Here is a 23,205-nt window from a genome sequence, read left to right on the forward strand (position 1 = left end):
CCGTGACCCTGCATAGATTTTGCATCATGAAGACAAGGAAGCCCTGAGCGGCTGGCAGCTGCGAGGTTAGGGTTTCCTGCTAAAGAGGAAAGATCACAGCTGAGAAGTGTGTTGTTGCTGTGTCTTCACACTGGCTCAAAAACACCCAAGCTGTTAGGTGTCAACAATCCCGCTGTTAGGATGGCCACACGCACGATCGGAGCAGCTCAGAAGCACGGAAAGCGCATTCGTGCTCACTTGAAAATCCAGCACCGTCGACGGTGACCTTATTGAGTGCTGGCCCTGTCCAAACAGGTTGTGTCATCTTCAAAAATATTTAATCCCATCACACTTATAAAAAGAGAAGAAGGAGAGAAGTTGTGTACATCTGCTGTTTGGCCCACCGCCTTTCCCAGCCTTCTTCGCAAATCACAACACACTCTCAAGGGAGGGGGAGGAAGGGGGCTCTGGCCCGTATGCTTTAGAAGGAGGGGGAAACACACATGCACACTCCCAAATCCCTCACAATTGCAGAGATGCACCAGCCTGGATTTCTAATCTAAAACAGACATGTTTAAAAAATTGTCATGGTTACATTTTCACTGTTTTTACAAAGATGGGAATAAATCAGCCAAACATCTGCCTCCTTCAGTTCATCCACACTACAGGAGTGGGCTTGATCGGGAGGGGGGGCAAGGGGGTGGGGAGGGAGGGTCGTGTCTTCCACAAGGCAAAGTCTTCTGTCTTCATCACGTTTCCACAGAGAGAGGAGCAGCCGGGAGCCTGTCGGCCCTTCTTCCCTTTCTCCTCCTTAAGACCCGACTTGTTCCAGAGCAGAGGCATCCAGCAGGACCACCAGCCGAGGGTCCAAGCGTGTATGCAGGGGGAGCGGGTGTCAGCCTGTCTGAGGGGCTCTTGTAGCTCATCCCGCTGACCTCTAGCCCTGCATTTTGAGCCACCTTTAGGATCGCAAGGCAGGAAGGTTTGGGGGGGGTTCCTGATGCCCCCTGGTGGGTGGATGGCTGGGCCAGAGGCCTCTGGAACACCCCTGACCACTGGCCACTCCGCTTGCAAAGGGGGCTCTGTTGGTGGGACAACAGCCCAGTCCACCTCCTCTCCCCGTCCTTGCCGACAGGAGATCCCCAGAGGTGGCCTTGGCCAAAGCCCTCAAAGCCCGCAAGGGGGGCTCCTCTGCGGAGGGGGCTTGCATGGAGCCAGCATTTGATCAGGGCCAGGATGACAGAAGAGGCTGCAATGATATTTTTCTTCAGAAGGACCGTGCCTGAGACCCCCCTCGAAAGGTCCCCTGCCCTCCATCGCCAGGAGCCGCCTTGCTGCTTCCTCACTCATCCTGGCTAAGGGGCTGCTGCAGTTCATACCTCACGCTCAAAATAAAAATGGGGAGGGGTTTCCCTTGATTGGGCTTCTGGGTCTCCCCCAGCAGCCAGCGGCCCCGGAGTCCCGGGGCTGCTGTGTTTTCCCATGAGGGCTCCACTTCCTCCTCCCTAGCCCCCCCCATTCAGGCAGAGGCAGAAGTTGCACCAGCTGTGCCCGGGGGGGGGGGCAAGAGAAGAGCAGCCCTGCCAAGTGGTCGGAACTTGGCCATAGAGGCAAGCCAAATCTCACTCCTTCGCCAGGGGCAGCCTCAGTTTTCGGCCACAGGTTTTCAAAACACAAGATCCGAAAGAAGGTGTCCCTTGTGGCTGGCCACGAGAGCAGCGGTGGTGCCAAGCGGGCTCAGCTCCATGCCGGCAGAGCCTGAGCCCAGCACCTGCCAGGAGACTTGAGAAACCACTGAGGGAGGGTCCACCAAGATGAGGAGGAAGAAGTGGGCACACCTGGACTGAAAGCAAAAGGAGAGCAGCGGGTTCCAGCTCTCGGGCAGATTCCACCACGTCTCCAAGTGGGCTTTGGGGACGGACGTCGAGGCGGTGCGTGTGTAGGGGGCTGCTTCAGATGGACACCTCGTATTCCCGGGTTTCCTGTGTGGAGAGAGATGGGACCGGTCACTGATGAATCTTCGCAGATGACCTGCTTAAAGGGAAGCTCTCGGGTTCAAATTCAACACTTTGCCCCCAAAAAAAGGCACCAGGAAGGGCATCTCCGCATCTGACTGTGAGGTTGACCTGGAGATGGGAGCACCTGGCGCATCCCTTGCTGGGTTACCTTTGGGAGAACAGCCAGCTACAGGCTTAGTAGAATCCCCTGCATTTTTTTAGTTTTCTCTCACTGTGCAGGAGAAAAATGGGGAAATGGAAATGTTGATTTAAACACCGGCAGACCCAATGGTCCAGTCACTGGGCGTCGTGGCTTTTCCATGTGGGGAAACAGCAATGGGGATTCCGCAGCCCAAGACAGACTGAACCTTGACATAACCCTCCAGATGCTGATTTCCCTGTCCCTTTCCTGCTCTGGCCACTCTTAGGGCACCTGGAAGAGACCCCTCCCCCAGCCACACGGATGCTGTGGGTCCACCCAGCCAAAAGAGTGGACCCACTTTTGAACTGGATCTGGCTTCGCAACACGTCCAGCAGCCTTCTTAGAGGAAGGACAGCAGTGACCTGCTGCGGGGGTGTCCCGGCAGTCTCCGTTTCACCCCCAATCAGTTCTGCCTTGGGCTGAGAAGAGGCAGCAACTCACCCCCGTCTCGTAAACTGGATTATCAAACTCCGTCTCCACCGTGATTTGGCTGTACGGATGCGAGTACATGAGGGGGAGCCGCAGGCTGGAATAATAGCGGCATCTGAAGGAGAGAGGAAGCAAAGCCTCCGTGGGTCAGCCCAGCTTCTGCCCGGAGCTTCCGGAGGGAAAAGCTGCCAGAAGCTAGGAGGGCATGTAGGGTGGCTGTGCATGCCGACACGAGACCCTAACCCTCCCTCCCTACCTCGTGACGTAGACATAGGCGCCCCCCAGCAGCAAGGAAATGACAAGAACAGGGATGAAGATGGCCAGCGCCATGTTGCCTCCCTCCAAGGACGTTTCTGCCGCAGCTTCTGCTACTAAAGAGACAAAAGGCTGCAGGGCTCCCGGGCACAGCCAGCCCTTCCCAGATGGCCAGGGCTCCCGGGCAGAGGAGGGACTGGCTGAGACGTACCTTCCAAGGCGTGTTCAAAGCTGTCTTGATTGACTGGAAGAGAAGCAGGGAATCAGGTGGCTTCCCCAGAGCTGTGGCAGAACTGGGCTTTGGGCTCCTGCCTCTGACCCCTCCCCAGCTCCTGTTGTCAAGAGGGGGCAGCTGGGGGAGCCTAGCAGAGCAGCACCGGGGGCCCCAGGAGCCGGAGGAGCTACCTTTGCAGGTGGGGAGTGGCCCACTCCACCGGGAGGGCTGCCCCAGAATGCACTTGAGGGTCAGCTCCCCGAGCAGCTCGAAGCCTTCGTAGCACATGAAGGTCAGCGACTCGCCCGGCAAGTACAGGCGCTTGTACAGGATCTGGTACCCGTTTTCGGGCAGACCTGGGTTGTCGCAGGCCAGGGATTCCTCCGCTGCTTGGGGAGAATTGGGGAGCGGGTTAGCAAGGGGGGGTGGCCCAATAGGATCCTATTCCATGCGACTCCCAGTGACCCTCCTCTACCCCCACCCCAGCTCCTTCTTGCATGCCCACAAACAAGCGAGCACGTCCCAAGCGGCAGACACAGGAAAAGCAGCGCCATCCCCAGGCGAGCTCCAGACTTACGCACGCAGCGAGGCAGCCTTGAGGTCCAGATGGGGGTCCCCGTTTCCCGACTGTAGCAGGTGAGAAGGGAGCTGCCCTCAAGCACAAAGCCCAGGTTGCAGGCGTACTGGATGGTGGTGCCAACCAGAAGCACCGGGTCCGAAATCAAGCGGGTCGAGTGTTCCACCTCTCCGGGGTCTGTGCAGTACATGACTAGGGCAAGAAGCAGGAGGTCAGGTTGGAGCACCCCAACATGCCGCAGGCTCAGGCCAGACCATCTTGTACCTTCCCCCACTTCTGCATTGGTGCAGCCCTGACCCTCCCCATAAAACAGGGTCAAAGCAGCCGTGTCTCCTGCTTCTTTAAAAACAGCTCTTTGGGAGCACAGCCCATCGCACTGGATCTCATTCAGGTGTGTATGTGTGGTTTGTGTGTGTGTGACTGACTCCTCATTTACTGGCTACTGCAGATATTAGAGACAGCCTGCCCTCCCCCAGTTACCCCGCACAGCCTGGGATTGCCAATCCTTTTTCCAGCCGGGCTCCTGTGGTCGTAACAGCAGACCCAGAGAGAGGATCCAAGAAGGAATGGCTTAAAAACTGAATTTCTCTGCCTGGAACTTTGGTTAATGTCGCAGGAGGAGAACAGGAAAAAGACAAGGTTGTCTTCAGTGCAACTCACAGCTGCAGAGGGGATAAAATCTGGGCAGGGACATACTTTTCTCGCAGAAAGGGGGGTCGCTGCTCCAGGTGAGGTCCCACTGGCAGGTGAGGGTGTCGCTGCCAACAATATCGTAGCCCGGGTCACACTGGTAGGTGATCTTGGCCTCCCGAACCAGCTCGGTGTGAGAAGTGGTCTTCCAGCCATTCTGGATCTCTGGCAGGTCAGAGCAGGACTCGTTCCGTGAGGCTTCTGCAGCCAGAAAGGGCTCCGGTGAGGACGGGCAGGGTGCGAGAGGCCCAGTTCCTGCCCAAAAGGTGGGGTACCCCAGGGGAGTCCAAGCTCACCCACCGATGTAGCTCATGGTAAAACCCTGCCCCTTCCCAAAGATGAGGCCAGCCGGGTCCGAGTGGAACTGGATGGTCACGTCAGGCGTGGAGGAGTAGAGCTTCTGGGGCCCACTGCTGCCCAGGAACTGGCCCAGGATGTGGGTGCTGAGATCATCCCCGTCGTAGACTGTGAGGATGTCGCTCTGGCTCAGGTTCAGGCTGCAGGGAGAGAGAGGAGGGGAGCGGGGAGGCCCTGCTGAGACTGTGGGGATCTCCTGGGATCAGCAGCTGCTGGCAACTTCTCGGAGCTGAAAGTGTTGGACCTCACCTCCCTCCAGAGAAGCCCTGACTGGCAAGAAGGAATCGAGGCAGCTGGCCCTGAGAAGCCTATAAGTGGCACCCTTTCCTGCTCTTGCTGCCAACAGATAGACTGTTCCTGGATATGAGGGCTCTCAGATGATGCAAGCACAAGCAGCTGCTGACTGCAGCCTTTCCTTGGCTGAGAACGTGACCCACAGCCCAGACTGGTGCCTGGAGCACCAAGTGAGAGGAAGATTTTTTTACTCTGGCCGTTTTTACTCACTGCCTTCTGCTTTCAATTCCACGATGCTTCTGCTGGCCAGCAGAGGGAACTGCTGGCCCAGCAATGCCAATCTTTACTTTGTGTGTGTATGTGTGTGTGTGGGGGGGGGGGGGCTTTCTTTAGTCAGCTGTCAATGCCAGGGAGAAACCTGAGGTTGCCAGCTGACTAAAGAAAGCTTCCCCATTTCTGTAATTGCACTGGGCCTTTCTGTGCCAAGAAGTGGTTAGGGCTGGATTGGCATTGGTGCCCCCGTCACGTCTCCTCCGGACACTCCAATGCCAGCAGAGGCAGCAGCACAAGGATTGGGGGGGGTGGTGCAAGGAGGGGGTGGGCAGCTTTGCCAAAGCATCTTGGAAAGCAAACATTTCCCAACCCAGAGAGACGGGAGCAGCCTCTTCCCTTGCAGCAGAGGCCATGGGCTCTTCCCAGCTTGGATTCATTCCTAATCCAGAGCAGGGAAAAACAAGAGGAACATCACCAAAAGATCAGGAATGCTGTGTTGGTAGAGAGCCAACAGAGAAGAAAGCAGTTTTAGCAGACTTTCCCTCCAACTCTCTCTGCTGCTGTAGGTGGAATAGAAAGCATGATCAAAGTATCTGTCGTTCATGCTGGATTATCAAGAGCCACACAGAGGCTTCTGCAGGGAGGAATCACAAGTCCCAAGTGAGGCTTTAATTGGCTGTGGTGTGTGTGTGTGTGTGTGAAGCAAGAGACGGGAAGGGTTAGTGCTCCCAGGGGCTGCAAATCCAGAGACTGTCTTTTGCAGGATTGGATGCATTTGTGGGAGGCAGCCACATCTGTGGCTGTGGCTTACAGGCAACTCCATTCAGGAGAGACCACCTAGCAGATCTGACTGTGCCCCCTTCCCCACCCCTGACCCAGCCCCACTTTCACTCTGCAGGCAGGCAAACTACCCGCCCCCCCAGCCTTTTGGAAGTGCAAACTGTCCCTCCCCGATGCTGAAGACAGATGCACGAAATTGCCCCTGCAGCTGGGGGGGGGGGAATACTCACAGTTGGATGTCCAGAAAGATTCGCTTATCCTCTCCCACGTGGACCTTCCAGACGCAGTCCTCGCCCTCAGCATAAGGCTCTGGCCAGTTGGGGGACAGGATGACCCCAGCCGCCATGGAGAGCTCTCCTCCGCAGGTGGCTGCAAGGCCAAGAGTCAGGATGCCCCCGCCACCAAGAGCAGCCCCCCTCGAGGCAAAGCCCCTCCCTCTGCCCCGACCCACCTCGGCACAGGGGCTCCGTGTCGTTCCAGTAGGGCTCCCTGAGGTTGATGCACGCAATGACTGCCGGCCCTTGCTCCAGGGTGTGGCCAGGGTCACAGGTGAACTCCACGATGGTCCCGAGGTTGTAGGCAGCATCAGAGGTGGTGAAGTTGCCATTCTGCAGGTGGGGCTCATAGCAGTGGCCCTTCTCAAAAGCTGGGAAGGACACAGAAGGGCAGGACTGGCACAGGCAGAGCCCCAGCACCCCCTTTGCCCCCCAATGTCTCCTTTTGGTGCAAGGAAGGGGCCAAACCCAGCCAGGAAACAGCCTGGGGGGGATTATTTTGCATGGGGTTGTGAGACGAACCCAATTTTTGCTGGAAAATTAGAAGGATTCAATTCATGTTCTGATTCCACCAGTTGAATCAAACTGTCAAAGAGGATCAATTTTATTCACTGTTTGGGTTCAGCTTTTTTTAAAAAAGGTCTTTTGCACATGTGCAGGAGACCTTTTTAACTTCCGACTCTGATCTGATCTGGGAAACTGAGGCATTCAGTTCAGGGCTTTGGACCCTTCGGGTTTTGTGTGCTTTGCTTGGCCGAGTCAGGCCTGCCAGGCTCCGGGAGCTCTCCAAGGTTCTGATTCCTGCCAAGCGATCCTGCAGGGCACCAAGCGGGTCCCAGCAGATCCCTGGGCGTGCCTGAGTGGCATGAGGGTTGCCGAGGCAGACAGGGAAAGACCAGAGAACCGGGGGAAGAGGAAGGGGGCTCCAGGCTGGATTGGGTGGGAAGACGCAGCCTGCAGACAGCGCAAAACCAAATTATGTTCAGTGTGGCAGAATTTAAATGGAGAGAAAGATGGAGCAGTAAGTAATAATCAGCAGCAAAGGCCAGAAAACTAGTGCTCTACACGAGAGAGAAGAGAATTCCTTGGCTGAGGGTTCCTGATTCACCAAAAAAAGAGGAAAAGCTTCATCTCCAGCAACCTGCTTTTCCTCCAGACATTTTGCTCCTGTTTCTGAGAAGCTCCAAAGCAGCTGGGAGCCCTCTCGGCTCCTCTCTGTTTGATTCCCCCCCAGATGATGGGAGAGAGGCTGAGCTCCCCCCCCCCCCATGCCAGGCAGAAAGAGCCATGCAGAGGAGCTGAGAAGGGCTCCCTTCCAGCCACCCCGGGGGAGGGGGATCCATCCTTTGGAGGATTTCAAGAATTGCCTCACACACACACACGTGAGACCTGTGGAAAGGTCAGTCTGGCAAGCATTGGAGAGAGAGTTCGGCTCCCTCAGTGCCTTCATCTACCTGTGCCCATCTACCAATGGGCAGCCTTCAGTTAGTCCTGTTCTTCAGCGCCAAGGTGGGAGGGTTGGCCCCACTGCAAGCAGCCCCTCCAGTGCCCTGACCTGCCCCTTTTGCCACAGGGAGGTTTGCATCCCTGCTCTTGCCTTAATTTGTCCAGTTTAGCAGCAGCAGAGAATCCCCCCCACATCCGACCACCCCATCCCAGAGAGTTTGAGGAACAGGATGAGGAGCGTCACCTTCAAATCGAATGCTGAACGTGGGCTCTGTGTTGGGGTCCTCCGAGGTGAAGTCAACACGCAAGGAGCTTCCTTCGCTGATCACTCCTTCGAAGGGCACGTTGCTGCCCTGCTGGGAAGCGTAGAGCACGGCTGAGCGGTTCGACTCTCCACCATAGACCACCATTCTGGAGCACAAGGAGAAGATCGTGGTCAGGAAGGGGGGAAAGGGCAGAAGCCCAGGAGGAGGATGCTCGGAGTCACCTCGCTGCCCTTGCTCCCAGTTCAGCTGGGGAGGGAATCCATTTTGTTTAAAACAATACACTTCTGAAGCTGCGCTATAATTCCTGGGGTCATATTACAATAACTTCAGATACAAGAGGGGCAATGTCTGCCAAGGCACGCCATGAAACCTGCCATGTTTTCTGTGGTCATAAGCAGGTGTTTTACCCTGAGATCACAGCACAGCTCTTAAAGTTGTTTACTGTCTGTCTGCCAGTTCCTCAATTTTTTGTTTTTTTTAGAACTGCTGCTCCTTTAAGCACCCACCCCTCCCACTTCAAACGCCATGAGCCTTGCAGTGCTGGGGAGCTAAATGCTCCAGGTGTATTTTGGGGAAGGATCCTTATTTCTGAACAGCTGATGCACAAGCTGGTGCTTTTACTTTTGAAGCACACAGCTGAATGTTACAAATCAGAGCAGAGATATTTTGTTGCCGCTGTTGTTGTTTCTCAGAGAATCAGCCCAGCCTTTTCTCAGCCCACAGCCTCACCTTTCCTTCTCACCCAGCAGCAGCCTCTCAAAGTTCAGGTGAAGTTTCTGACCCTGAGGGGCACTGACCATCCACACACAAGCCAGGCTGCTGCCCGAGGGGCTCCGTGGCCAGGTCGGTGCCAAGATGCGGCCAATGGTGGCATTGCGCACAGTGCCTCCGCAGGGGGCTGAAAGCAGAGACAAGTGGAGCCCAGATGGTCAAGGCCCAGCCTGCCAGCCTCCAGCCACCACTGCCCGCCAGTCCCCCATACCTGAGCAGTTAGGCTCCGGGGCGCTCCAGTGCGGCTTGGAAGCATTGAGGCAGGTCAGGCTCTGGGGCCCCTCCAGCTCATAGCCCAGGTGGCAGTGAAAGTGAGCCAGGCCCCCCGAGTGCAGGCCCATGACGGCCACCTCCCCAAAATTAGGCCTCCGTGGGAAGCTGCAGCTCAGCATAAATACTGTTGGGAAAAGTGCGCAGATGAGGTTAAAATGACAGGTGGGGAAGTGTTTGCCAAGCAGCACAGAATGGAGGAATGCTGTCAACTGACTCTGGGTGCTGGAAGACCCGCTGTGTGACAGGGAGACTCTGCATCCTGGTCTGCCCGGGGGGAACCGGACCAGAGAGTCCCCCCCGGGAGTGAGCCCAGAATGGTGCCCTCCCTAATCTGGATGCCCTCCAGAGCTTCTTGGAAATTTCACCCGCAGCCCCCTTCCTTCCCACAGCCCCACATGCCACCTCGGGCCTTGCCCTCTGTGCCACTGGGCACCACCTGCGCTGAAAGTCTTTTAAGCCACTTTGCCCTCTCCATTTCCCTCCAGTAGGGCAACTCTGTCCTTCTTTGGGCCTTCCAGCTTCGGCAGGAGGCAGAGTCGGCAAACCAGCTGCTGCTTTTGGAAAGGAAGTCCTGCAAGGGAGCTGGAGGGGGGGGATCTTGTATGGAGAGGGGGCCGTCCCAGCTGGCTTACCTTGATAATGGAGCTGGAAAGTCCCAAGGTCATCTGGGAAGGCTCGGAAGAGAACCGAGATGGTGTTGGTGGGGCTGCGGATGACCTGGCCTTCTACCAGGAGGGTCTGGTTGGCCAGCGTGACCAAGTGGCCGTCCTCTTCACCGCGAATGGCCAACACTTCCCCCTCGGACAGGTTCACGCTCTTCACCTTCACATCAGGGAGAGGAGCGGAATCCGAATTTTCACCCTTGCAGAGCTGCTCCACTTGGGGGTGGGGTGGGGGGACGGCTTCCACTATGTGGACATAGTTATCACCTGAACTGAGGCACCTGGCCTCGCCAAGTCCCTCTGGGGTGGGCAGCCCAATAAAGGGTCTTGGGATCACCCAACCAATAGATGAGGAAGTGTGTGTGTGTGTGGGGGGTTTCTGTTGAATGAGCCCCATGGTTCTTTTCTTCACTGAAAGCTTTTCATGCTCTGAATAGCAGCCTTTGAAAGCGTCACTCATGCTCAGGCTGACATTTGTTCTGCCTCAAACGTCCTGCTTTAACAGCCCCAGGAATTACCCGCCCCCACCTCCTCGCAAGCTGCCTGCTCCCACCAGGGCTGCATGCAATGGCCCCAGCTGGCCTGGCTCGGCAGGAAAGCAAAATAGGAGCAAGGGTGGAGACTCTGCACAGCATCAGGAACCCGTTCTGGATGCAGAACCACACGGGCGGTGGGGAAAGGTACTCGGGGCCAAGATGGCACGAGGGAGTCTGCCCATGAGTCTTTGGGTGCCCCATAGGAATGTAACTTGTGAGATATTTCCTTTGGAACAGGCTCACCCAACCCTGCTTCCCTCTACCTGTGGCAGAGGACTACAGCTCCCAGGATGAGCAACAGGGGAGGGAGGGTTTAGTCCAACCCTCCAGAAGGCTCCGGATTGAGGCACAATTTCTCTGGGTCCCGCTTCAAGGCTTCGTTCTGCTGCTGGGTGGGAAGTCGGGTGCCCAGGGTGCCCTCCTCAGCAGTAATAGCTAGGTGTGTTCAAGAGTGAAGGCTCCCCAAGCCCACTCCCCAGGTTCAGCAGCCCCCTCCCATGCCAGCCCTCCAGCAGGCTCCCTACCTGCAGCTCCACGCCATATCCGGTGTAAACCGTCACCCGGAAGGTGCACTCCAGGAAGCCGTTCTTGGGCACCAGCGGAGCCTCAGCTGAGTCGATGTAACCCTCCGGTTCAGAGAGATTCATGCTGCAGAGACCTGGAAGGGAGGCCAGCCAAACGCTCCCTCATCTGGCCTTTTCCAGAGCACCCGAGAGCAGCCACGCACAGCCGGGATCAGCCCCCCAGAGGTAGCCTTGCTGGGCTGAGAGCCCACGCCTCGGAGGAGGCAGGCAGGCCAAGGAGATGGGCACCATTCGGCTGAGGCGAAATTCGTTGGAAGGTGCATCTATCCCTTCCCAAGAGCAGAGCAGGTGGAGAAACAAAAGACTGACAAGAAGGCAGGGACAGTAGTGGTGCGATGGCCGGCTCACTTACTTGGCAGCTGCTCCGGGGGGTTCATGATAGCAGAAGTCGTTTCTCGGCCCCCTTCCCTGGAGGAAGATCCCCCCGTGGCACTCTGGGGGCGGCTGCTGGGCAGGATCCCGGCTTCCTTTTCAAGGGTCTCGGTCACCCCTTGAGGAGAAGCACCGGGACCCTGGGTCACCAGCGGAACTGTGAAAGGAGAGATCTGGAGCGAGGAATGGCTGGTCACGCCGTGGCTGCTTTCCCTGCCGTCCCCCCCAGGCATGATGGGGTTCTCTTCCAGAGACCCGGGGAGACCTTCCCCCAAATCCTCCAGGGGCTGCCGGCTCTCCACAAAGGGTCCAAGGCTGGTGGCCGACTTCAGCTGCTGGCTCTCCTGCTTCTTCCTGGCAGGAGGGGTTGGTCGTGCAGTGGGCCCTGAGAAGGCCCCCTTTGGGGGCAAGGCCAGCTTGGGAGCCAGGGCACCCAGGGACTCTTCTGGCACCTGCTCTGGACTCTCTGGGGTGGGGTATCTGGAGGGCCCCGTCTTCCTCCTGAGAAAGGTGCTGTTGGTAAGCTCCTCCCAATGGGACACTGAGCTGGTGGGCTTCCCCACAGAGTTCATACCTGGAGCAGAAAAGGGGAGAAAAGCAGGCAACCCGTCAACTGGAGATAAATCAGCACCAGAAGTCTTGTGGGGGAGGGGAACACTGGGCTCCTGTGGGCATCTAAGCAGTTCCAGGCAGGGATGGTTCTGGCTCCAGAGCTTTGACAGAGGGGCCCAGGCAGGTCCCATTCCTGGTTGCGGGCGGGTGGAAGACTTGAAACAGGTTGTTCTTGGCTGTGGGCAAAGAGCGTTTCCATGAATCTGCTACCTCATGGGGGGGGGGAGAATTGGAGGGGGAGAGCAGCCGGGTTACAGTCACGCACCCCCTTTGTGGAAAGCCAGTGACGTGTTCCTGAGTAGAGCAAGCAGGCTCTTAATGAAACCTCTCCAGAGCAATCTGATCACTGCCGTGGGAGCCCGGAGATTAATTGCTATGAAATCCTGATTTATCTGAGGACAAGCAGCCCTTGAAGTGAGAGCCGTTGGCTACGGAAAGAAGAGGCGATGGTGACGGCACAGTCAAGCCCAGAGCTAGGCTGGCCGGGCTGCTCATGGGAAGGCCAAGAGCCCCTCAACAGCTGCCGCAGCTGTGCACCTTTGCTTGGAAAATGGCTGTCAGTTTGCTGCTGCGGCCCCCCTCCCTTAGGCCCACTGGGGGGCTCTTTGTGTGGGCCTGCTACAAGAGGAAAGGTGGCATCTTAGCCCCTCCTGGCCTTGTCTTTAAGGTCTATCATTTTAACCCAAAGCCCCCAGAAAGTCCCCCCCAACAGGTTTTCTCTAGCGCTGCCTTTCACGCTCGGCGAGGGGCAACGCTGCCAAGCCTTTCTCTAACTGCCAGCAGGGGGCGCCTTGCAATTACTCTGTCGGAACTGGAAGTAATTACAGCTAAACTGCCACACTTTGCATGCTTAAAATTGCAACCCTCAGAGAGTCGTTTGCTAAGTGCATTTAAAAGAGATTAAAGTGGGAGGTGGGCAGAGTTATTATGATCTTATTTCTGAGAAAGGGGTGGGAAAAAAGTATACCTGAACACAAAGAGGTTTCCCCCTGTGGAGGTAAAAATAATTTCCTTCCTTCTGTGACAACTTTAAAAAGCGAATGTTATTGTTTTAGAATAACAGCCTCTAGCAAGTTGACCAATTTCTCATGGGAGGGGGGAGAGGAACTGGAAGGGCCCTGAAACAAATTCCAGCTCAACGAGGCAGAAATGAGAGCCAGTCCGGGGCCAGGCTCTCTTTTCACTTCAGTTGGGAACGGGTGCGTGTGTGCATGCGTGCGTGTGTGTACACATTTGCACTCTTTGTTCTCCATCCAGTCCCTCCCCACACACAATACTCTTTCCCACTCAGCCAAGGCTTCCCGTCAGGTGCCCCCTTCCTTGGGCCAGCAAGTGGATGTCCCTCGGCTTCATAGTCTGGCCAGGTGGCTAGCAGCGCTGGCATTCTTGCTTTGCCCTTATTTAGCGTGGGACCCCAGCCATTCAAACCTCTGTTGCCCAGCGGATGGGTCTGGTTCACCCCCACCCCACCCCTAATTCCAAGCCAGCCTCTGGCCTCCAGATGTCCAGAGGGTCCATGCACCCTGTCTCTATCTGGAGCCAGCAGGAGGACTCCCAGGAACCCACCAGTGGTCCTTTTCCTCCGGCCTCTAGCTCTTCCACGCCACAGAGGCTCCCCCCCCGCCCCCACTTATAGTTGTTGATGGCTCATCCTCCAGGAATCAACGGAGTGCTGACTTTACTTGCCTGGATGTGCAAGCGTGGGCAAAATGTGGCCAAGTGACAAAGCAAGGCAGACAAGGTGAAGGCAAAGGTCAAACTGATTGTCTAGCCAAAAAAGGGAGGTGTCACACCCCCCCAGGCGAGCGAAGAGAGCAGCTGGAAACCCTCCCACTGCTGGGCCAGCCTCCCTCGCCTTTTCTTCCACGGCTTCACTGATAAATGCGGTGTGTTTCTCTTGCCAGGGATAATTAAGCTAGCCTTGCAGGGTCTAGTCTTGGCTCTGCCTTCCAGCCACTAATAGATCTTCTGTTCCTGCTTATCTCTGGAAAACCATGCCATAGATTACTCCTGTCTCCTTTGGAGGGAGGGGGGAGGGGGAGAGCCCAGTGAGGGCCCAGGCTGGTCTTGGTCCCTGGAGTTGCTACACAGGAAAGCATCAGAGTGTGGATCAGGATCTGACCTTCTAGCATTTCTGACTCTGCAGCCTGCCCAGGTTTTGAGGAGGCCATCTTGGGAAGGAGGTCTTTCCATTGTGGGAAGAGAAGGAAAGCAACGCAGTCCGGTAACAGAACTTCCATTGAATCAGACCTTCGGACAATGACTGGGAACTTGCTGGACCAAGGCCCGACAGTCCACCGGCTGCAGGGAGGGCTGAATGGGGCCTGGCCAGGCACAGCCAGGAGCAGAGGGGCCCTTTGCATCCTGCTTACCTGCATTTGACCATTCCTGGAGGGGGCGGGGAAATCGGTGTTTTTTTTCAGCGCAGGTTAGAAAATGTGTTCTTCATGACAAGATGTGTCACTGAAACCCCCATATAAGGATTTTGTTCTCAGGTTTGATTGCATTTTATTTGTACACTTACAAGCTTAACGTGCGTGGGTTTTTCGTTTTTTTAAAATAAGCTCTGTTGCCATCTTCTTAATGAACTCTCCTGCATCTTTATAGAACACGATGCTTCTTAAGTGTAGGAGAGCTGAACTCGCATCTCCTCTCAGCCACTGGCCAAGTCTGGGGGGGGCACCCTGCACCCCGCAGAGAGGCCAAAGGGCTGACTTCAACGATCTGCTTCTTTGCCCTGAAATGGAGGTGGGGGTGGGGATTTGACTCCCAAGAGCATGCCAAAGGGAGCACCTGCCTCTTCCAGGCTCCCTTCGCCTGACAGGCTGCTGCACTGTGAAAGTAGGTGGCTATTACACAGTCCTTCTGTGCATTTTTCCAAAAAGAGAATGAAATATGATGGCAATTTGGAAATTGAAAGACTCAAAGACCCTAGGTGGAATTTTCCTCCAATGGGATTTTCCCATGTATTTTACCAGGAAACATAGATAGGGCAGGCTAGAAAAGTCAGTGTCCTCCTAACCATACCGAAGCACTCCGAGTTTGTTGGTGATGTCCATTTTGCTCTATGAGTTCATGGTGATCTAACCCTAACCCTAAGTGGAATTTTCCTCCAATGGGATTTTCCCATGTATTTTATCAGGAAACATAGATAGGGCAAGCTAGAAAAGTCAGTGCCCTCCTATCCATACCCAAGCACTCCAGGTTTGTTGGCAATGTCCATTTTGCTCTATGAGTTTATGGTGATGTAAGCCTAACCCGAACGGATTAGCCCTTCTTCCTTCCTTGCGCTGAGGGGGCCTTAAAGCCACTTCTGCAAGAGATTTTTCTAGGTCAGCCCATTCCTGTTGCCTTGTGCACGGACCTCCCCATCCTGGCTCTCTTGGCTAGATTAATTAACCGGATAATCGAAACAGTAAAGAAGGGGAGAGGCAAAGAATTGTCCCACATCCCTCTTGGTGCGCAAAATCTGCCAGGGACTCAGACTTCAAGGGACCCTTAGCAGCTCCTTGCGCCCCACCCCCACCCACCCCTGTTGCAAAATTAGGAAAGGAGAAAGAAATCCTCACTTTTCCCCAGACTGGAAAACCCAGAGGGAGGCATCCTTGCCTTGCTAAATTAAAATCCTGGTCTTTGAACGATCTCAGGGCATTGCCATTTTGCGGGAAAGAAATGAGTTTTTAAAGGGCTGAAGACATTCTTTTAAATGCCCTGCAGAATAGATGCTCTTTTTCAATAGGGGGGAAGCTTTGGGTGGCCGTGTCGCAAGACCCAGATTCTAATTCAGCTCAGATAAGCTGAAGCTTTGTTGGTTGACTGCTTTGGTTAAAGAGAAGACTTTCCCTACCTTATTTTCTGCTTGGAAAGAAATGAAATTTTAACTTGGGTTTTGATGATTAGACTTGTTACGATGATAGAAGTACTGTTTGTTCTGATTTAGTCTGCTTCATTGATTTTTAGGTTTTTATCTGTACTGAGGAAAGTAAGAAGTTGCTTTTTTTTCTGTTAGCTTTTTTCTCTTTTTGTCAGCAATCATCAATTTTGCTTTTCCTTTCCTCTTCCCTCTTTTTAAATTCTTCTCTCTTTTTTTGCTTTTTTGTATTTTATAAAATTTGCTAAAGTTTTTAGAAAAAAAGAACCCACTTTTGGGGCCCACAGCCATGTCCAAATCTGAAATTCACAAGGATTGTCACATTGCAACAGGAAGGGGAGAGAACACAGGTGTCCTGCTCTGAGTCCCTGGGAGACAGAAAAGTTTTTAATGGTAAAAAAAAAATTCCTTACTGGATATGAAAAAGATCTCCTGCATAGTTTTTACTCAGCTGCTAAGAGGCGTGGTGTTAGGGTCCCACTGAACAGGGCCATTCCACGTATGGCAACAGGCCTTGGCAAACAGCTGGGAAAGGCCGCTCTCCTTCCTGAAACTGTCCAGACTCTAACTTCAGGAATTTCTCACAGCTTACACTTTGTAAAATGTATGCGTTGCTTTCTGTCTTTCTTAGGTTTAGCAAAATCCTCTCTTTGAGGGATTCATGGACAAGAAACCAGCAAAGTAAATCCCTACAGCAACAGGAAAAAGTCAGCGACCCCTTTTAGCAATGGCCAAATTAAAACCAGCATGTCGGAAGGCTGTTTGGCGGATTGCAAAAAGAAAGTGGCTCATTATAACCGAAGCCCTTGCTTGGCATTGTCAGCTGCTGTTTGCTGCCCCTTTTCTTGATTGGAATCCAAAGAAAACACGGTTGAAGTAGCTGCAGTTCAAAACTGCCTCACAAGGCGGGGGGTGTCATTGCAGCCTGGTGCCCCTTCTGAAACTGGCCCATTGAATCACAACCTGTGCTTTCCCTTCCAAATTGCAATACTGCCCCATCTCTCCCGCCCCATTGCACCTTTCCTAGGAGACACTGTCTCTTTTCTTCTCCTTGGCAGCCCCCTCCCACCCACCCCTGCCCAATCCCTCCCATGCCAGTCTTCGCTGCACCAGCGTGCCCTGGGAAATGACTTGGAGATTAATGGATCTGGACACACTCTTCTCAGTTTTGCTTCCCAAATTCTCAGGACAACCGGGAGGCCCTGGTGGGGCCTGAAAAGCCTTGTGGATGCTTGCAAACAGCATCCCACAGGTCAGGACACGGTGCTCGGGTGGCCGGAAGAGCCAATTGGGCTCTGCTGCACTTTCCGTGCCCCCCTTGCCCTCCCAGCCCCTCTCGCTGGCCTTCCAGGCTGGTGCCCCCAGGGGCAGGGGGAGGGCTTGGGGAGGGCTATGTACCTCAAGGTGGGCAAGAATGGAGAAGCCCACCTTGCCCAGATCAGCCCACCCCTCCCACTTGTCACTCTGATGCCTGGAGTCCCGTCTAAGTCCCGTCTTGGGCAGCTGCCCATGTTCACACAACCATTGTGAGAATGATAATTAGACGCAAACAGGCTGCAGTGTTAGGAGAAAGCACTACCTCCATCTGAGATTGCCCGCGTGTAACAATCCAGTGCCAAATGACAGGGGCCCCTGCCAGCCAGCCCCCATGGCTCACTGCTGGGCTGGGCTATTGCTGCCACTGAAATAGAATATCCCTGCATGCTAAAATAAAGGACTATGGGAAAAATTGAAATATCTGAAGACATTCATTTGTCAAAATTCATCATTTTTTAAAAAAGGGGTAGATCTGACGCCCATTTCCAAAAGAAAAGAATTCTGCAAGGAGAGCCCATCGAATCTCGGATGGACCCTCCCCCCACTTTCCAGGCGCTTCAATGTTCTCTTCCTCACAATCTCTTCACTGGGACTTTAAAGCAGACGGAATAAGAGGACTGCAAAGTAATTTCTGAAGATAGAAACGCGGCGGAGATGGTTTTCCTTTTCTCCTCTAGATGAAGGTGGCCAACCAGCCCCTCCATTCCCCCAGGAGGTCCTCCCTCCTCCGCCACCTCTGCTTTTTATTCGGCTCAATTGGTCTTAATTACATTAGAAAGGATAACGATGGCCCTTTTCCAGGAGTGGGAGGGCCACTCGCCTGACAAGCACTGGCAGGGCTGTGCCCGGTGAGCGAGCAGAAGCCAGAATCGCAGAGGCCTGGGCCAGTGGAGTAGGCAGAGAGCCAGAAAGATGCCCGCTGGGATGGCCTGGAAGGCTGGCCAAGATGGGGCTCCCCCAGGCAGGTGGATGGAGACATGGGCCTGGGGCAGCACTCAGCAGCCCGTTGGGAGGCCCTAAGGCTGGGGTGGCCCAAACAGGCAGAGGAGTTTGGAGATGGGGAAGGAGCAGGCACCTATTCTGCCATGGGAGGGGTCTCTCCCACCACCCACCCTTTCTCCTTTCTGTATCACTCATCCACCTGTACTTTCCCCACCCCCCACCCCTTTGCCTCCATCTGCCAGTCCGGAGTGGCCCATGCCATAGCCAGGACCCTTGCCATGTGCGCCACAAACAATCCATCTAGTTATCCCAAGGGGACGGCTGGGCTGATGGGCTCACTCTGAAGAGGCTGGGATCTTCTCTGGTCCCAAATAATCTACTCCTTTTCTTGTATTTGGTCTCTGGTCACAGCACAGGAGATCAGACCAACCAGCACAAAGGCCGCATCAACAACAACACCCTCCCTATTGGGGTGAGGGGGCTTGCCGGAAATATAACTCTGTGCCACCTGACTGGGAGGAGCCCCTTGTATGGTGCCCGAAGAAAGGCCTGAGGGAAGGGATGGTGTTGCCATGCAAACCGAGAAGGGGCCATGCAGAGGTCATGCAGACTGCCGATTAGCCAAGCTCAGGGATCCTAAGCTCCCCCTGCCTCTCAGCAAGAGCTTGTTCTCAACCGAAACCCAGAAACTGCAGAAGCATCTTCGCACTTGGGTGCAGTCCCCCCTCCTTCTCCCCACAGTGTTCATTTAAAACTTCCTTTCTTCCCAGTTGTGTCAATTCTTTGCACAGGAACCCAGATGTGCTCCTGCCTCTTGCCCCACGGACGGCCACAGGATTGCAGAACCCCCCCCCTTTGGGGTAAATGAAATGCCAGCACAGTCTCTGTGCCGCAGCAGCCTCCCTGCACCAGGCCTGGCCTCCTCCTCCCCCAGCCGTGGTCCTGGCTTGGTCTGGCTCCAGGTGCCTCTTCTGGCAGGTGAGGAGGGACCAGGCCTGATCAATATTCCATCGGACCGCTTCTCAGCGGTAATCACCCTCATCATGAGGAGACGGCTGGAGGAATCGCGGCAGCCGCGACAGAGACAGCGGTTTTTATTCCACAACATTTTGAGCGGCAGCTCCAACTGCTCTGCCCGGCACTTTGCCTGCGGTTCCCTCTGGCTCTGAAGCCCTTTTCTGCTGGCCAAGAGCTCGGCTGCCAGATGGCCAGAAAGCAGAGGGGAGGGCTCTGGGGGCTAGGGCCTTAAAACGAAGACACCCCCCCCCCCGGATAAAGATTGAAAAGTATTACGGGACGAGGTGGGTGGGCTGGGAGACAAAGAAGTCCCAGCCATTGCCAAGGAAGAGCAGCACTGGGTGGGCCTTATGCTCAGAGTCCAGCCGGGAGTCGTCTCTGGGACACGGGCCCACCTTTCTGGAAGCAGCCGCAGAGCAGACCAGGCCTCCGGCTCTAAGGAGTAAGGCCAACAAGCCCGGCAATGGCCCCAGCACGCTACAAAGTGGTGCTGAGTGGGTTTATTCCTAGTGACAAGACAGAGCCCACAGCGACTTTCAGAGATGAAAACCTGTTAAGCAGAGGGTTGCGGGCTGTTCCGCGTATTAATAACACTGAGGGGACTTTGGATTATTACTCCGCTGCTCCGGTGCTGCTGCTGCAGGAGTCATGAAACGCAGGTTGTTCAACCATCCATTAGCCCATCCAGAGAGGGGGCCCCTCTCTTGGCCAAGATGCCTGCACAGGAAAGACTCGCCGCTGGAGGTGTGCCGATAGGTCTTCCTGGGCAGCATAAAATCCAGGGAAAATGAGTCTTTGCGGCTGGCTGGCGGGAGCCGAGGTGAAGCCAGTTCCCCACTGCCAAGCGCTGGAGGCAGCGAGAAGGGAGAGGAGCCTTGGCTCCAGGAAGGCCTCCCCTCTGCTGCCCTGCCCAGCCCAGAGTCATTCCCACAACACCATCCCCAAGGCTTGCATGGTGTCGAACGGAACCAGATCCGACGTTTCAAAGTCGGGAGTGGGCTACCAGGTGCGGAGGGGAGGGGGCTTCCCGGCTTTCTTCTGATCCTGGCCAGGGTGCTCTGAGGATACGGCTGAGCTGCTGTCTGAAGCGACTGTTTCCCTCAGGCCGAGGATAGAGCTGGCCTGGCTCCAGCTGAGACAGCAGCAGCCAATCTACAGCCTTAAAAAAAAAACCCGCCTATGGAAGCTGATTCACCTGGCAGTTGAGCAGCTTTGCAGGCCTGGGCGCAGGAGGCCCTCTTCCCAAAGGCCCGGCAGGCCTGGTATTGGGGGCTTCCCTGGCCGCTCAGCCTCCCACAGTTGGACAGATCCAGTTCCTGCTCTGGCCTCTCCATCAGCGGGAGTCTTAAGCAGGTCCTGGCCTCCCCCCAAACCTTTGGCATCCAGGAAGGGATCCCAGCAGGACGGGGAGGCCCAGTGCAACACTTGGCACCCCGGGGAGAAAGACGGGGGAGGCCAAGAGCCCCCTACCCTGCGACTGACAACCCCCCCCCCCCTCCATTGCACCTCCAACCCTTCGCAGAATCCTCTCCAGCCATTACACAATCAAGAAAAGGCAGCGGTGGGGAAAGGGGGGGCCTCAGGCAAAGCCAATCTAAACCAAGCGGCCACACAAGACAGCAGCTTCCCTCTGAGTGGCTTTTGCACCCCTTCCCTGTTTCTGGCCTGCATAGAGAGAAGATAGAAAAAAAACCATTTGAAATTCTTGTGCAGCGTTTTGATCCAGAGACATTCAATCGCTTCCTTGTGTGACTGTTGGTTTGCTCACCCTTGCATCAATTGCCTCCACCTTCATTTCCCTCCTTCGGGCCTTTGATTTTAAAAGTAGGAAGTATCACCCTGGTGTGTTCCTGCTTCCTATAAGCGCTCCTGTTCTCTAAGTTGTGTGCATCTGGTCAAAGGAATGGGAAGGGGTCGAACCGAAGAATCAAACCCATCTCTTGCCTGACATGGATTACCTGGCGTGCTTTGTACACAGAAATGGACATTTAATTGTTTTCTGATCTCCCTCCTCTTCCTCCCTTTCCCCTCCACCCTTCAACCTGACATTGCTGCCCTTTAAATTGGGAGAGAGGCTGAGAGGCTGCCAGCGTCATGACTGCAGGACACCCGGCACAGAAAGAACCCCGAGGCAGCTCCAGGACCCTCCCCGACTGCCATATTCTGCCATATTCTGCTCGTCTGATGAGCAGCCTTATCCCGCCAGGAGGCACCTTGTGGGTAAACCCCTGGGTGGGGCCCAGATGAGCTTATTGAGGTTGCCAGCTCTTCCACAAGCCAAAAAGAATTCTTTTGCAGGGTTAAGGCTGTATAGCAAATTCGATCCCAGAATAATCTCATTGCAGACCCTCAAAATGGCTTTCTTGGTAACTGTCCTCTTCTTGGATCTTGAAATTGTACCCTCCGGGAATCATGTTGCAAGAACAGCAGATCACACCCAGTAGCTGAGGAATCAACTCTTCCTGGGAAATTGTGTCTGTCTCCACCCACTCTCTTTTCTCCTCTGCCTCTTGTCTCCTGCCCAGCCCCTCTGATTTTCTTGGCACCATTGTCAGAACTGGTTTTGCTTTTGCCTTCCTCTTCGTGGGTCTGGAGACAGCCAATCGGCTTCAGGCAAAACTAGAACTCACCATCTCCCAATTTCTACCTCAGGGCCGCTCAGTGTCCCCTACAGCCCTGCTCGAGCCAACCTCAAAAGCATCGGGGGGGGGGGAGACAGCCTGGACGTCGCAACCATTTTCTGCTTAAAGGAAATGCTGGTGCGAAAACGGCCCAGGTCACAGCCCCAAAGATAGTCACCTTCTTCTGAAAACCCCAGGCGCATCTCTTTGTGAGCCACATTGAGCTCCAGCCACCTGCAGTTTGCTGCTGCTTCATGGCACACACACACACACACACACACACACACACACACACACCTCAGCTCCTGCCCTGCAGCAGAAATGGTCAGAAATGGCCACTGAAGGCAAGGAGGAAGCCCAGAGGGAGGCAAACTGACTTGGGATCCCCACCTCCCCTCCCCAATCCTCTCACTCTCCCCTCCTCCTGACATTGCTTTGCTCAGACTCACCAGACTAATGTGATTAAACACGCATTTTAAAAACATGTCAGATTATTTAAGCTCATCAAAAACTTTCTGCAAAGGGCTGCAACCTGCCCTGCCTGGAGAAGCTCCACAGAAGCGCTTCAACATCCTTGGGAGGGGAGGGGAAGAACCAAAGCCAGAATTTTGTCAGAAAGGACAAATTTGGGGGTCTTTGCAAGGCCAGCCCACCTTTCCTTTTCCCTACAGGAGGAAGGTGCCCCCAAATACCAGCCCCAGCTTTTAATGTCTCCTGTTTAACGAGAATGACAAAAATCTAATAAAAGAAATAAAATGATCCGGACCTTCTTTCAAGAACATTAGAAAGAAGAGGCCAGAGTCACCAAGGCCTTGGATTCCCAATTTATGGGGTGGGACAGGGTGAACGGTCCTCAGGCCTCCCGCTCCTTTCCACCCCCGCTTTCATCTGGGTTTTCTCACGACAGACACTCCACCCGGGACAGGAATCCTCTGCGTCAGCCTGTTGCTCCCCCGAGCTGGAGGCGCAGAATCCGGCCCCATCTCCCTGCCTTGCCGCCCTTGCCCTGCCGCCCGCGACGGGGGTCCAACGGGGCGCGCCGGCGAATTCCGGCCTCCTTTGGCTCTCCGGGCCGAGCAGCCACAGAAACGCACAAAGTGGCCCCTTCAGCGTCCAGAGGCCGCCGGCCTCCGCCGCCCCCAACACTCCAGCCAGCCCAAAGGCCGCGCAACTTCCCGCTCCCGGAGGCGGCCAAGCCGAGCGCGACTCCGGCACTCGCTGTTCGGGCGGGGGGGCACTGGCGGGCAGGCGGCGGGAGCTGTCCGGCGCCCTGGTGCTGAAGGCAGGCGGCCCGGAGCGGCGGCGAGGGCCCCCCACAAGCACGCGCGCCCAGGGCTGGGGGCCCCCCTCCCCGGTCCGCCTGGCCTCCCCGCTTTGATGTTCGCCTACGAACTTGCGCCCGGGATGGGCAAGGCTGCCCGCGACGCCCTGGGGCTCCGGGGCTGCAAGTCTGCGGTCGGGAAGAGGCTCCGGGGGCTCCTTCTTAGCCGAAAAGGGCCGCCGCAGCTGCTTCCCCGAGGAGACGAACGGACGCTCCCTCCGCCCCCGCCTCTTGGCCCTACCTTGGCGGCTCCTCTCGCAGCGGCAGCTCAGCAGGCGGAGGAGGAGGAGGAGGAGGAGGAGGAGGAGCGCGAGCCCCCGGGGCCCCGACAT

At 55.5% G+C, this 23,205-nt stretch overlaps 1 protein-coding gene across 1 annotated transcript; it reads right to left on the reverse strand.

Moving 5' to 3' along the window:
- Nucleotides 1-1,931: 1,931 nt before the first annotated feature.
- On the reverse strand, nucleotides 1,932-23,205 carry SEZ6L (seizure related 6 homolog like; the record flags this gene model as incomplete). The annotated part of the gene is made up of 20 exons (XM_083373390.1): nucleotides 1,932-1,961; nucleotides 2,620-2,722; nucleotides 2,864-2,978; nucleotides 3,074-3,106; nucleotides 3,268-3,462; nucleotides 3,654-3,845; nucleotides 4,350-4,544; nucleotides 4,644-4,840; nucleotides 6,218-6,356; nucleotides 6,439-6,633; nucleotides 7,953-8,119; nucleotides 8,704-8,872; nucleotides 8,957-9,142; nucleotides 9,651-9,840; nucleotides 10,741-10,874; nucleotides 10,944-11,069; nucleotides 11,153-11,746; nucleotides 18,824-19,111; nucleotides 20,127-20,355; nucleotides 22,462-23,205. 20 exons carry the CDS (start codon nucleotides 23,203-23,205, stop codon nucleotides 1,932-1,934), a joined length of 4,221 nt encoding a protein of 1,406 aa, XP_083229516.1.

Source organism: Vipera ursinii (assembly GCF_947247035.1).
Source record: "Vipera ursinii genome assembly, chromosome: 14".
NCBI lineage: Eukaryota > Metazoa > Chordata > Lepidosauria > Squamata > Viperidae > Vipera > Vipera ursinii.